Below are 14,209 nucleotides of genomic sequence, written 5' to 3'. Positions count from 1 at the left end.
CTGAGTTCTACACATGTTATGAACTTTCACAGAAAAAGATTCTCCTTATCACCCAACATGTAGCACACTGCTCACAGTAGGGTCTAGGTTTAAGATGAACTTTTCCAAGCAGTGTGTCAAAATATTTTCTAAACAACTTTTTCCATACCATGTATATGAAGGGAAAACTATTTGAATGCTTTTTGCAACTAACAAATCAATGTTTATTTTATTTAGCACTCTTTCTACAGCACACTCTTTTAAGTCACTTTAATAAAGCAAATAAGAACATATTTGTAAATAAATAATAAGGTAATTCAATACATGGAGACTCTATATAAGTAACAATAAACTAATGAATCATGGGAAGAGATTGTGAGAAGGGAAAGGAGCATATTTTATACTTAAACGTTTCTCTGAGAGTTTCCCCTGTTTTCTTGGGAAGAGTCATGACAAACTAGCCAACATATTAAAGTACAGTGTATAATATGACAGGGGGAGAATATCTGATCTGTTCATATTGCTGATGGGAGCATACTGTCCATCAAAAAGTCATCTAGATGAAGGAGTGCACAGATATAATGTTAAAAAAGACTCAGACTTATGTTACTGTACAGAAGCTTTTAACAGCATGATGGAAAAAAAATATAGCAAAGTTTCTATCTTGCATGTACCCGTGGTTCCAGACAACTGGCACTTAGTATTGATTAAAATACCAAGGTAAGAGGAAGAGAGTTATCATCTTAAGAAATTTTTGAAAGAATGTATAGATCTGAGACTTAGTTGACATCAGAGGGCAAACTCAAGGTTTCCTTATCACATACTAGACCTGCAAAAATGGAAGGTAGCCAGACGTTTACAAATAATGTTATTCATCAACCCATTACTGAACCCTGTTAATTCACTAAATCACAACAAAGGAATCAAGCCTGTGCACAAATAACTGACAAAAAAGACCAGACATAATACAGGAAAAAGCAACTCTACTATCTCAGATCAAATGAATTTAGTTATCTTTACATAATCTCAATACGGAAAAACAGCAACAAAGTATGTAATTTAGGAAAACATCAGGACACTAGGCTGTAATAAGTATCACCTGGTTTTAGCAGCTTTGCTATTAGTTACAAGATGTACTGTAATGACATCACACATTTTTTGCAGCATCCCACCTCAAAATTTTTTCATTTTCCTGTGCCTCTGAGCTACAAGCTACAGTATGTTCTACTTGCTCTTTAGACAAGGCACAATGGTAGGCTCCCAGCATTTGCAAATGATATACCAGAAGCAGAGAAGACAGCAAAGGGAGCCCACAGGCAATTTCCTTAAAGTCATTCTCCATTTTGTAAAGTGTTGTTGAAAGAGAAACAGCTGGACATTCTTAGCATTTAGATATTTTTAGTCTTGCTTTTATTAGACATAACAACATTGAGAATGAGTCCATTTGATTTGCAGACTTTCTATTACAAATGCAAGATTTTTTTTAAAGTCCATATCAAATGTTTAACTTTCTCTAACTTCAGAAGTAAATTGATGAGTAGTAGATGGATCCAAAATTGACCTCAAGTTACCCAGGGTGTGGTGTAGATATAAATTGCTAGAATTGAAACATGAAGATCCATTATAAATATAGTAAAAGTCATGTAGGGTAAGATATGCTGGACACAAAATGATAACCAAGGCTGCATTAGGAATTTTCTATTAATTATTCACTTACAGCATGGTAGCTCCATTGTAAATGACTTGTAAGCAGATGATAACGAATGGAAATAATGCCTTTTCCTTATTTTGACATATTTAGTAATATATGGCAGTAAATACTGAAGACCATTTGAGAGAAGACTTGTTGAGAGTGTTCGGACACGACAATAGATTCTGCTTTAAGTCATTTCAAATGACAAATAGTTATGCTTCTTCTCTTGCAAAGGAATCTTTACAGTTGTCTCTCTCCCCAGTCTACCTCCTGACAACATGTGGATAAGCATCTTAAATACTGAGAAAATAAAAGCCTCTGTTATGCTATATATCTGACAAGGTATTACCTGGGGCTGTTTGAATCTTATCACAGGGAGTAACCATTAGAATACCACTGTATTGCACAGTTTTTACTCTTTTACTCATTGACTGATACAGTACTGTACAGGAAGTGCAAAAGTAATATATGTCTACTAAAACACACTGATCATAAGAATACTTGGAAAGTCTCTGTCAAGAACAAAAGAGATGAGCAGGTATTTTAACTAAGTACCCAAAGAAGATATCAGAGACTTAATAAAAGAGGTTGCTTGACCCACAGTGAATGATTTTGAGTGGGAATTACTGAAAATGTGTGAAAACACCCACAAAGAGAGAGTGATAGAGTTTGAGAAAATGTGAAAGTAGAGTGCAGGAACAACCAGTAAGATTAGGGCAAAACAGATGTTAGAGATCATGCGGATGTGTTGATTTGGCAGCATGTCCTGTGTATCTAACAACAGAAGCAGAAGGGATCAAGGCTATGAGAGAAGAATATAAAAGTGCCTTGGGCTTTCCTATAAATACCAATGTACTGCACCCTTCTTGTCACAATATTTAGATAATTTGGAAGACAGAGAATCTTAAACAAAAATGTCACCAAGATGATATTCAGGTTATTTAATCTGCTGTATTTTCTAAAGCAGCTTTTTCTATTATAATCTTGCAGTATCTCTAACAAGGCAGCTACTAGCTCTTGATGGAATGCCAGTTTGTTGCAGGGAATACGCTAAAATAAAGTCACTGATTAACCTACAGATATTCTGAAAATTTGAAGATAAAGGAGTGTCAGGAGAAACCCTAAACAGACACAAATACAAGTATAGAATCCACACAGTGAGATCGGTTTCCCTATCATACGTGATTAATTTTATAACAGAACATGTAGGTTCAAGGAGGCGCAGTTTATGGGAAACAAGCTTTTTTGGGGTGATGGGTTTATACCAAGTGTGCTATAACAATGAAGTGTCAGGAAAACAAAGGTTAGCCAAGAAATTCTTGAAAAAAACCAACATACAAGAATAAAAGAAATGATGCCTTGTATTTTAATTACTGTTGTCCTTTAGCTGTTCAGAACTAAGCTCCTTTGAAATATTATCTTTATGTCACATTCCATTCTCCTAAGTAAAGTTAACGATGATTCAAAGTAAACAATGACAAACACATTTTAAAAGATAGCATACTATATGTGATTTGAGAAATAAGTGTATTTGATCTATTGAAATAATTTGGATGTGAAGGGTCACTAGATTTTAATTAACAATTCTGTAAGAAATGTTAAGAAGTGATGTCTAGAGAAATTAAATGTTGATTGTCATTCCAAAGCTTTTTACTCATGTGTCACCAAAGTGTTGCATGTATTACAGTATGTGGAAAACAGTTGGTGAAACCATTTAAATAAGCAAGGTAATCTATGCAATAATAGGTAACAAAAACTTAATATGAAAAAAATCAGATATGTTGAACTTCTTTCATTATACTCCTTATTTTATGATACTAAACTGTATATATTTCAGGCCTCAAGTCAGGTCAGGTTGGGGAGCATCCACTGGTACAGCATGATGCTGCACCCACCTCATGATGAAACAGGTTGGGAACCTGGTTGGCATCCCCCCAGGCAGACACGCGATTCAGTTCCACCCTTCAGAAATGGCCATCTGTCTGCTGCAGTCAGGTGTTATGTTGGCATCCCTTGGCTTGGTCCAGCCGCTTGACCCCTCAACAATGAGGATCCTAGAAACTGGATCAACCTCGGGAATCGTGCCACATGGCCAAAGTGTTGTAACTGAAGCTCCCTTACAATGCAGGTAATGAGCCTCATTCAAGAATCCATGAGCAACTGCTAATTTGACACAAAGTCAAACCAATGGTACCCAAGGATTCTCCAAAAAGACACAGTACCGAAGGAGTTCAGTCTTCACCTCATGTCACTGAATAGCGTCCATCTCTTGAAATCATAAAGAAAAACAAGAAGCACCGGGACTCTAAAGACTTGGACCTTCATCCTTTTGTAGAGATATTGGGAGTGCCACACACCCCTTCCCAGTGACAGCATGACCCCTTATGCTCTCCCAACCCATCTACGGACTTCATGGGACAGAGGTGAAATGTTAGCCCTTGCTGCCTCACTGCTTTAGGGTCCTGGGCTTGAGGTCCGACTTTGTCAATGACTTTGTGGAAATAGCACATTCTCCCATTGTCTTGAGTTGGTTTTTCTCTTTAGTACTTTACTTTATCCCATATCCCAAAAACATTCAGGTTAGGTAAGCAGAGATTCAATATTAGCTGGGTTAGTGCCAGGTATTAAACCATAAAAAGTCAAAATGAAAAAATAGTGTATAAAAATGTCAAACGACCAAGCGTAAGAATATTCCAACTGACTCTTACAAATCGGATATCTTTTCCTTGTCCTCTGTCACATTGCACCTTGAGGGAGGCTGTTGGCTCTGCTTATGCCTCGCGTTCCGGCCGATTGATTACCTGGGCTTTTTTTCGAATTATTTGACACAAATCACAGCTTTGCTTTTCCAGTGTCTTGTTTGATGCGCTTTCTGATCTCTGCAAGTTTTATTTATTTCCATAAACTGCACAAATGGGCAACTACTTTTGTTAAGCTGTTTGAACTTTCAGTTAAACAGAATGGTCCCTGTAATGCATAATGCAAAGGGAACATTATAAATGGCATTGCAAACGCATACATTAACAAAACATACACAGTCAAATGATTGCTAAAAAAGGCACTATAAATAACATTGCTCCTTTAGAATTACAAAACAAAGTCGTGTTGAAAATTCCCTCTATATGTCCACTCCCCTGAAATCCAATACATGGTGCTAGATATCCCCACCTCCTCTTGAAATCCAATACGACTCTTCCTGTGCCGATCGATCGGAGCTCTTCTTACGCTTCGTTACGCTAGCATTAGGACCCAGCGCGGAAGCACCGCCTGACAGACTCCCGTCCACATTTTCTCTGCAAACTTTGCACTTGTCTGCCCCAGTCGCATCAGCTGTTTTACACCGGCTGCGGGGAGAGGCGCCCCATTCAACGGGAACTCATTACAATTGGGAAGAAACAGGACTTCTGTTAAATCTGGAAAAATCTATGACGCCATTTGGGAAGATTGGAATATAGTTACAATGGGCAAGAGGTGTGTTGATTTTTTTTTTTTTACTTTGCTCAAGAAACTCACAAAAAGTTTCTAAACTTACCGCCTCACCTCGTTTCTGCGTCCTGTCTCGCAGGTGTCTCGCAAGGCTGCAGCCCCTGCTCTGCTTCGTCCTGCTTTGGTCGATACCTCCTGTAGCATCACAAAAAGGAGGTAAGCTTCCTCGTGGCCTTTTTATCGGGAGTTGGTGCAGCAAAGAAGGTGTGCGCCTTTTTGTGTCGCCTAGCCGACGGAATGGTGACCACCAGTGTAGCACATGCGTCCTGGGTGCCCAAGCTCAGTGTCGCTATCCCTAGTGCGCTGCTCCGGCTGTTCTGCATGATTGCACTCTCCACGGCTGAATGGATTTCTGTTTAGAAACAGGAAAAGTTAATAATTTTTGGTTTTATTTTCTGAAAATGTGTAAACGCTATTGCAGTAATTTAATGCACGAATTCATGGATTAGGATTATCGGCTTTTGTTTGATGGGATGCTTTTAATATATAACATTGGAATGGACTTGCCTATTTTATTGCAGGACTACAATTAGTAAAATATTTAACCGCCTTAAAAAAAAAAGCTGTGGTGGCCGGCCACTTACAGGATAGCGCAAGTTTGGTGCCGCCAGTTCTGAAAGTATGTGAGCTCAACTTGCCGGCTCACCTGCTGTCTTTTTAAACATCATAGTTAATATTTTCAGTTTTTTTCCTGAAGCGCATTTTTGCAGTATTTATTATAAACCCAGGTGTCTAAAGAGTAAGAGTTCAGGGTTTAGGCACTGCTTTTCTTGCTTAATTGTCGATGAAGGACTAAATACTTCAGACCCCATTAGGAATACAATGGCCATGGCAGTATGTTGCTGGGTGGGGGTGTTGGGGGTCTTCTTCAGTAATTAAGGCATCTGACTTATGAAAGTTCATTCTTCATAAGAGCCAGTTTGGAGGTTTTTAGCAGGGCAAAGACTAGCTTTGCCTAAAGTGTGTTTGGTGACCAGTGGAGTCCATGGCTCATGGCCATGCTGGGGTGTATTACTCTTTTATTTGCACTTTTATCCAAATTAGTGCTTGAATCAGGAAGCACTTCTCAGGATGGCATACAGTCTTTTGAGTAGATTTGAAGTACCTGTTTAAGACTGGAAGTGGATGATAAAAGGCAAAATCTTATATGATAGTCTTGTAGTTTGGGAGACCTTATTTTGTAAATTTTCCTTATAAATGATCATTTGTGAGTACATCAGATGATATAGCCAACTGTTGAAACTTCAGTGACCAGTGATCCCCCTTCCTCAGTACACATCATACTGCTTAAAAGAGTGCACAGATATATCTCACGACTGCACCTAGATTGCTTGGGATATTTTTTTTTTCTCAGTTGGGGTATGCTAAAACCATGCCCTCCAGGTCTTTCTTGTCTGATGCTCTGATGCATCTCTGCGGGCTCCACCCTGACTTTTGAGCAGGTCACGTTAAAACACTTCCCCTTACAAAGGGTCGTGAGAAGCTTTGAAAAACTATCAAGCTGTGAAGTTGGAGCAGAAATCTTTACAGATTTAACAAAGTATTTGAATGAGCTAATGAGAAAAACATAGCTATTGGCAAACCAATCAAGTTTCATGACCTGAATGATCCTCTGTTGTTTGTGAAAATTTCTACAGTATGTTCTTATTTGGATGCATACTGCACATTTGACTGACTGCTTAAAGTAAAATGATGCTGTTTAAAAGAGAATGAAAATATTCCATCAAAGCTTTAAATCACAGCTTATTTGGGTGCAAAAATATTAAGGTGACAAGACTGATCACCAGGTGGTATTGTTGTTTTCGAAGAGACTGTCATTTGTGAACGGAAATGTTGCTTTCACAGTGTAGCAAAATGAATTTACTTTACATGTTCCACTTTCTAATTTAATGAGGCCCTATATAGAAGATTTTCTTGAGGTGCACAAAGGTTGAGTCCATACTATGAGAAAAGGAGTATGAGTAGTGGGAGCAGTGATTATGCAAGATTAACATTTTCTCTAACCAATTAAATTAACCATTGTTGGTGCTGTTCAGTGTCCTAAAGGTATTGTCTTACATGTGAGGGGAAAAATGTGAGAGCTGGACTGTGGCCATTGGAGAGCATAAGGTATGTTTCAGGACGATACTTATGTTTTTACCTATTGCTTATTTGTAGTGCACATTTTAATTAAAGTTGCCTCTTGGCATCCTTTTACATCCACAGTTGATGTTCTTTCATTAACAATGTATTGTGATTTTCATAATCCTGTGGTCTCTGATATTAATTAGATTTGCCGCAGATGAGGTTATTTCGGTTTTGTTTAGCCACACCACATTTGACATAAACATTTTGCCAGTGATGTGGTTATTTATATTTCTAAGAGATCTGCACATTTATTAACTTTTGAGATTCATTGTTACTGTGTTTAATTAATATGTAAACAGTAAAAGATATCACTATTCAAAGAAATCCTCTAAGTTTGTATTTATTGTGACTATTACAATACGTTACTTAGGCAATTTTTATAAGCAATTAGGGAATTAAATAGTTGTAGGGCATTCACAACTAGTTACTGACAACTTTATTTTTTTTGCTAGTCTCATTATTTTCTGGAGGTTTAGAAAATTTACCAAGCACACAGGGGAACTTTGTTAGAACATGTTTGGTTTTTTTATTTTTAAGTGTTTCCAGGGTTGAGCTTATGGTGCAGATTCTTCACTTGCAGCATAAGAGATGTCTTTTTTCACAACTGACTGTTCATCTGCTTGTTAAAATGAAACACTGACTTAATTTGAAATATAAACTGTCCACACACGTTTGCCTGACTGTATGATGTTGCAGCAGGCTGTCATACCATCAAATAAAATGTAGAGCAGAGGGGAAAATTGTAAAGAGTACAATAGAAGGGAACTGTGAAAGTGTATGAAAATAAGCCCTCACTATATAAAAGCACTATGGGGTGGGATTGAAAAATCTCATTATTGCTACATGTTGCCCAAAAGCCTTTGTGAGTTACTATATAGCCTTTAGTACTATTGTGATTTTGATATGGTGAATCAGTCATTTACTCTGTACTTTACTATATTCTTGTGTATATTGTATTTAGGGAAGAAATCAGTTTGAAAGAGTAGATCAATTAAAACAGTAACCATATTATTTTTGATATATCAATGCATGTTATTATATAGTCAATATACATTGCTCTCCATTAGTCTGTATCCCAAGCATATTTTTACTTATGAAATCACTTTGTTGTTGAGTCACAGTATTTCTGATTGAAACATTTTGAAATCAAGGAAGGTTCATTAATGTGGCTTACACATTGGATGCTGTCTGATATCAATATTGGATGATCTGCATGGAAAATTGTACATGTGGAAAAAAGCCTGCCTTTTGCAACCATCCAGTCATGGATGTATTACTTTTGTGTCATTGTATAAACACATTAAGTGTGATATCCCATCAGATAATGCAAGTAAAAAAAATTTATGTCGTTCTTGTACTTGTATCAAATTAAATTTTCCATCAAATAAAGGTTATGTATAAGTATAATCATATGTAGTCTCTCTATTATAATTAAAAAATCCTGGAACAAAATGTGACTTTTTCAGAGAGTACTTTCACGTCCCGCGAGATGAGACTTTGTGCCAAGAGATTTAACCATGCCAGGGGCTGGAAATCAAAGACACAGAGTAGATGACAAAGTAGAACGGCGTAAAGAATTCAAAAACGTTGGTACGATACACATGCAGAGCAGGTTGGAGATAATAAAAGTACTAAAATTCTAAAGTCTCAAAAAAATGATAGTAAAGATTGCATTAGTGAAAACAAATGGAAAGGATTACTCGGTGAAATAAAAGAACAGCAAAAAGAGGTTGAATATATTGTTTGACTTTAAACTTTAAGTCGGAGACTTGTAGATCATCTAATTCGTGCTGCCATCAGGGAAAAGTACTGTTTCTTCACAATGAAGAGGCATATCCGGGAGAACTGAAAGATTTGTTATTTGGTGAAAGTGAAATCCATATTCACGAGTGGTAGAGATGTGAAATGGCTGATAGACCCCTGGGGTTTTGGCGAGTGAAGCGAACACTAGTTCATTCTAAAATAAAAGTTGTATGATCATATCTTGATACTCCTGCAAAGCAATGAAAGCACACCACCAAATATATGATTTGTCTGTTTAAGGGCACACTCACTTACCTAACCACCTTTGCTCACACCATACTAATTCAGAGAGACCTGTCAGCCTAACAAAGAGGATACCAGGGGTCCTGGAGAAAACCTGTATAGACACAGAGTTAAGAATGTACAAACTTTATACAGACAATGACTGCAATTATACAAACAATCTGCTTTGAGCTTTTAATTTTTTTCAGCCCAAGGCAATAACAAACTTTCAGTATATCAAAGAGATTTTAAAGACAAAAATACTTCTGTCATAATTTTTTTCTTGGTAAGTTGAATTTGTCATGATCAACATTAGATTTTTCTTGTAACAATTAGCTTCAGCATATAAATAAAATTTAAATATCTTGCTTCACTCTACAGAATCTTCTTACTAATTCTTCTTACCTTAATCTGCAGATTTTCTTTTTAGTAAAGTTTACAATAACTATTCCAGTTTTATATATTTTTCATGTAACATATCTGTATCCAAGAATTTGCATCCAGTCGCTTAGAATGAGTTTAGTTAGAAACTGGAATCCAACTGATAATTTTAAATTGAAAATTCCTACCCCAACGACCCATAACAGACATATTAAGGCAAAATATGGAAATAATGCAAAGATACATTTAGCCTGCTTTTAGTATGACCTATGAACTGTAAGAAATAGAAAAGCATAATGCCTATCTTAGCAGAGTCTTTGACAATTATCAGCATTGTCTCGTGGGTGCAGCTAGCATTGTCTTAGGTACATCCATCCATCCATTATCCAACCCAGTATATCCTAACTACAGGGTCACAGGGGTCTGTTGGAGCCAATCCCAACCAACACAGGGCGCAAGGCAGGAAACAAACCCCGGGCAGGGCGCCAGACCACAGACAGAGGTATTTCTGTAACTTCCACTGGACAGTGTCAGTTTGTTTGTACTTAACCACAGTAATTTGAGCACCAGTCACATTTTATGGAAAAACATTGTGTTTACTCTCTCTGCTATTCATGTCCTCACCAACTTTCCCTACTTTCAGGTGGAACTTTCCTACTGTCTATTTATTGACCACATGATCGGTTGATTGCTAAGCTGTTGCTTTCTGCACTCTTTAAAAAAAAAAAAAAATACCAAAGTGGTTCTTTAGAACATTGAGATAAAACCATCCATATGAAGATTCTGGAAAAATCCCTAACTTATTTAATAGGTTCCATTAGTAATCATGAATTGATGATAACAGATTGTGAAATAATAATGGGTTCGTGATTCTTAAGGACTCTTAGTGCATACAATTACACAGGCTCAGTTCAGGTTTTCTTTATCTATTGTATTGTGCTAGCTTGTCTACTATATATTAAAGATTTCTGTTTTTTCCACATATCAGGAACCATTTCAAATGCCAAAGAACCAGATTCATTTACACAGAACCCTTCCAAGAATGAAATGGATTGTTGTCAAGCAATGGTTCTAGGAGGAACCACCCAATCCAATAAAGTGTTGTTACAGAACTTTTATTTTTACAGAACTTTCATTTTTAAAGAGTATAGTACAAAGTTTGTGTCTACTGTTGGAGTCCCGCAGTACCTGTTTTTAGGTTGAAAGTCTCCTGCTGTTGGCTTTAATTAGTGTGCCTTTATTTCGGTAATTAGGCAGCTAACATATAATATCCTATGCTTTTATCCTTGTAATAAGTTGCAAGCTGTAACGATATATTTCTTGATCCGTGACTACTACATAAAAAGCCAATAATCAAATTGTTTTCTTTAGTTATTATCCCTGTAATGAATAAACGCATTTGTGTATCTTCATTTAGTAGACATTTGATATACATCAGGGATGACACAGTCACACTACTATCTTTTAGATCCAGTATCCCAAGTTTAAATCTGGTAACTGTCTGTCTGAAGTTCTTCCTGTACATACATGGGTTTTCTTCTGGTTACTCCAGTTTTCTTTCCACATCCCTAAAGAAGTATGTAGTAGATGAATTAGCAGCCTTGACCAGTATGCATCTGTATGAATTAGTGTCTTGTTCTGAATCTTTTCTGCTGCTGAGCTAGGCTTTGACCTCCAAACCCATAAGTGAAATAATTAGGTTTTAGGAAGAATGTATGTTGTAGTATAGTAATATTGGTAGTAGTAAGTAATATATGCTGTATTTTGTAATGATTCCTTCATCTATGCCTATTTTCTCCTATTATTCAAATATTCAATTTTAGAGCATTTTAGAGTCCAACTATCCCAGAATATATCTGTCAATGTAGAATTTTCCTGTTCTCATTTTGACTGCATACATTTTTCTATGGACTGTACAGTACTCTGTTTTTTGCCCATAAATAATTCTGAATTGTTTGGCATAGGGTCATTTACTAGTGGTAATGAGTGTGAGTGTACGTACCCTTTGTTGAAGTAGCATATCTGTCCTGGTTTGGTTCCTACAATAGCACAGATACTCCCTGCATGGGTTGCAGTCAACTCCAATGCTGAATTTGGTTAAACTGCTTGGCAACTGGATGAATGGATGATTGCAGAACCTCAGTGCTGTTCTTTGTCAAACAATTTGTTTGCTCTCAGAAACTTTAATTTTCTTTTTCTATCTGCTTCTATTTCTGCAATGGCATCCTTATTCTTGATCTATGACATTTAAAAATCATCTGGTTTTAATCTTTGCCTTGTTTTCTAGTCATTTGAGTTTGCTCTCTATTTCTGGGATAATATACTTTCATGTATCGTGTGATGCTTTTGGTTTGAAAATGCTCATTATTAAACATTCTATATAAAATTGTCAAATTACCAACATTGTCTTATCAATGATTCACCAGCTCACAGTTTATCCCTGAATCTTTGCCACATTTTGCAATTTTTAGCTGATTAGACAGTTGATTAAACTGTGCAGCCTAGTTTAGAATAATTAGTGTGTTACTTTGATGTACCTGGCTATAACTATGTACAGTAGGATTTCTTCAAGTTGCTCACCCTGAAAGTTTACTAGCAGGTATTGCAGGTGCTGTCCAGGGTGAAATTAAGTGTAGGTGCTGTCACTAAATATTTTTTGAAGGGTAATAGTTTTGGACCCAAACCATACCGACCATGGACAGAAACTTTGCATAACAGTGCTAGGTCCAAAACATTCTTTCCAGGGGCATTTACAAAGCACAGGTGAAGTCTGTAAATGAAGTTCTCCAAGAGAAAAACCTTGGAACAGTACATAGCGTATGATCTTTCCCTATATAATTGGGGAGTCTGGGCAAAATTTGGCAAAGAGAGAGTCAATGGCATGGATTTGTATACTGGACAAACACAAATTCAGTTTTATGTATTAGGAAATTTGCAATATACAAAGAAAGGGACCGAAAATATTAAAGACTAATAAACATTCTTGCATACTGTTATAAGTAATAATCATCAAAACGAAAAGTAATCCCTAATGGAAACTAATGAGACTGCTGTAATTCTGTGAAAGATTATTTGTGCCAAAATATATTAACCACATTTAAATGTTACACATATACATGGGGTGCATTTCATTTTGGCACAGATTTATCATGTCATAATTAAAAACATATAAACCAAATAATAATTGCTTTTTACTGCAATACACAATTTTTGTGCCAGTTTAAAATGTAATACATGTCCACAGATCTCGTGTTATAACTAAAAGAAAAATAAAGTATTGCATTTGGCTTAGCTGCTGCACCAACTGTATTGCATTTTGAATCAAGAACGTGCTTCAGTTGTGGCAAAAGTAAATGTAATCATATGCCCAATATCAGCATTAAAAGATGGGGCAAAGGGCAAGTTCCACTTGTAGACATTTCTGTGTTCTGGTGGCAAGTGTAAGTTTCATCAATGTGGACTATGAAGTTATAAACCGATATGGCGAAAAGCATGTTTTAGGTCTCGCTGAAAAAGTTTCCTCTTATATTATATTCTCTAAAGTTATTTATTTTTTATACATGTTAAATTAAGCAGTGTATTTAATTCTCAAGGTGTGGGCTGTTCATGCTGAACATGGTGGAAATATTTGTTAGCCTCTACAAGCTTGGTTTTATTATATATTATTCATACTCTCTGTGATAACCAGAAATTACGTATTTTTTCTCTTCTTTCAACTCAGAAGAGAATGAAATTATCACTTACATTGCCAGTTTCCATCTGTCCAATGAGACAGTGGATCCCCTGCCTTATTAGCTCCCCACTCCCACCTTTAGAAGTTGGATGAACTCCACATCTGTGCATTATTTCTGGGTTCTCTGTGAATTGCACCAGGAGTCCAACTTCATGGAACCACTGCATAATCAAACAAATTTCATCTGTGTCAATATTTGCTTTATGTTATTAACTTACATAAATCAATTTTTCAGTGAACAATAATTTTAAACTGGGTGTTATCTCTTAACCAAAGATGCTTGGTAAGCTGTTTTGTAATGGATTATAAGGCAGTGTTCTATGCTTAGTTTGATATGTGTTGACTCTTAAAACTTTTTTGTTTTTTTCCTGCTTAACTGTAAACTTACCAGCTTATGTTGTTCTGTAATAAAACTGAGCCAGAAACTGATCTCCACTCCATTTTATTTCCATTGCACAATTTATGGGTTAGTCCTGCTATTGGCAGCACTGTTAGTAGAATCCTTATGTGGCTGGAACTTCTTTCAAATTTATGCAAAGCAGACTCAAATATAACTTACCTGCTAATGACATGTAGGAGAAACCAAGGTGTTTTACATTGCTTTATAATCAATTATCTGTGTATTTGGGGTTGATTTTCTTACTACCAGTAGTATTCATTATTGTACCTAATTATGGAAGCTTTCCATGCATAACACTTGTAGGAAATGGTAATGACAGGATAATTATTTTAAAGCTGATTGGAAAAAAAATAATTTAATTACTCCTGAATTGTCCCATAAATAC

The 14,209-nt window shown here is 36.3% G+C and overlaps 1 protein-coding gene across 1 annotated transcript in view; it reads left to right on the top strand.

The window, feature by feature from the left end:
• Positions 1-4,954: 4,954 nt before the first annotated feature.
• Positions 4,955-14,209, top strand: part of col18a1b (collagen type XVIII alpha 1 chain b) — a 315,691-nt gene continuing 306,436 nt past the window's right edge. Inside the window, exons 1-2 of the mRNA XM_039756370.1 lie at positions 4,955-5,143; positions 5,238-5,314. Of these exons, the coding sequence (XP_039612304.1) occupies positions 5,133-5,143; positions 5,238-5,314 (88 nt within the window). The 5' untranslated portion in view covers positions 4,955-5,132. The remainder of the gene's footprint in view (positions 5,144-5,237; positions 5,315-14,209) is intronic.

Source organism: Polypterus senegalus, chromosome 6 (assembly GCF_016835505.1).
Source record: "Polypterus senegalus isolate Bchr_013 chromosome 6, ASM1683550v1, whole genome shotgun sequence".
NCBI classification, from domain to species: domain Eukaryota; kingdom Metazoa; phylum Chordata; class Cladistia; order Polypteriformes; family Polypteridae; genus Polypterus; species Polypterus senegalus.
This window is presented reverse-complemented; position numbering and strand designations above follow the sequence as displayed.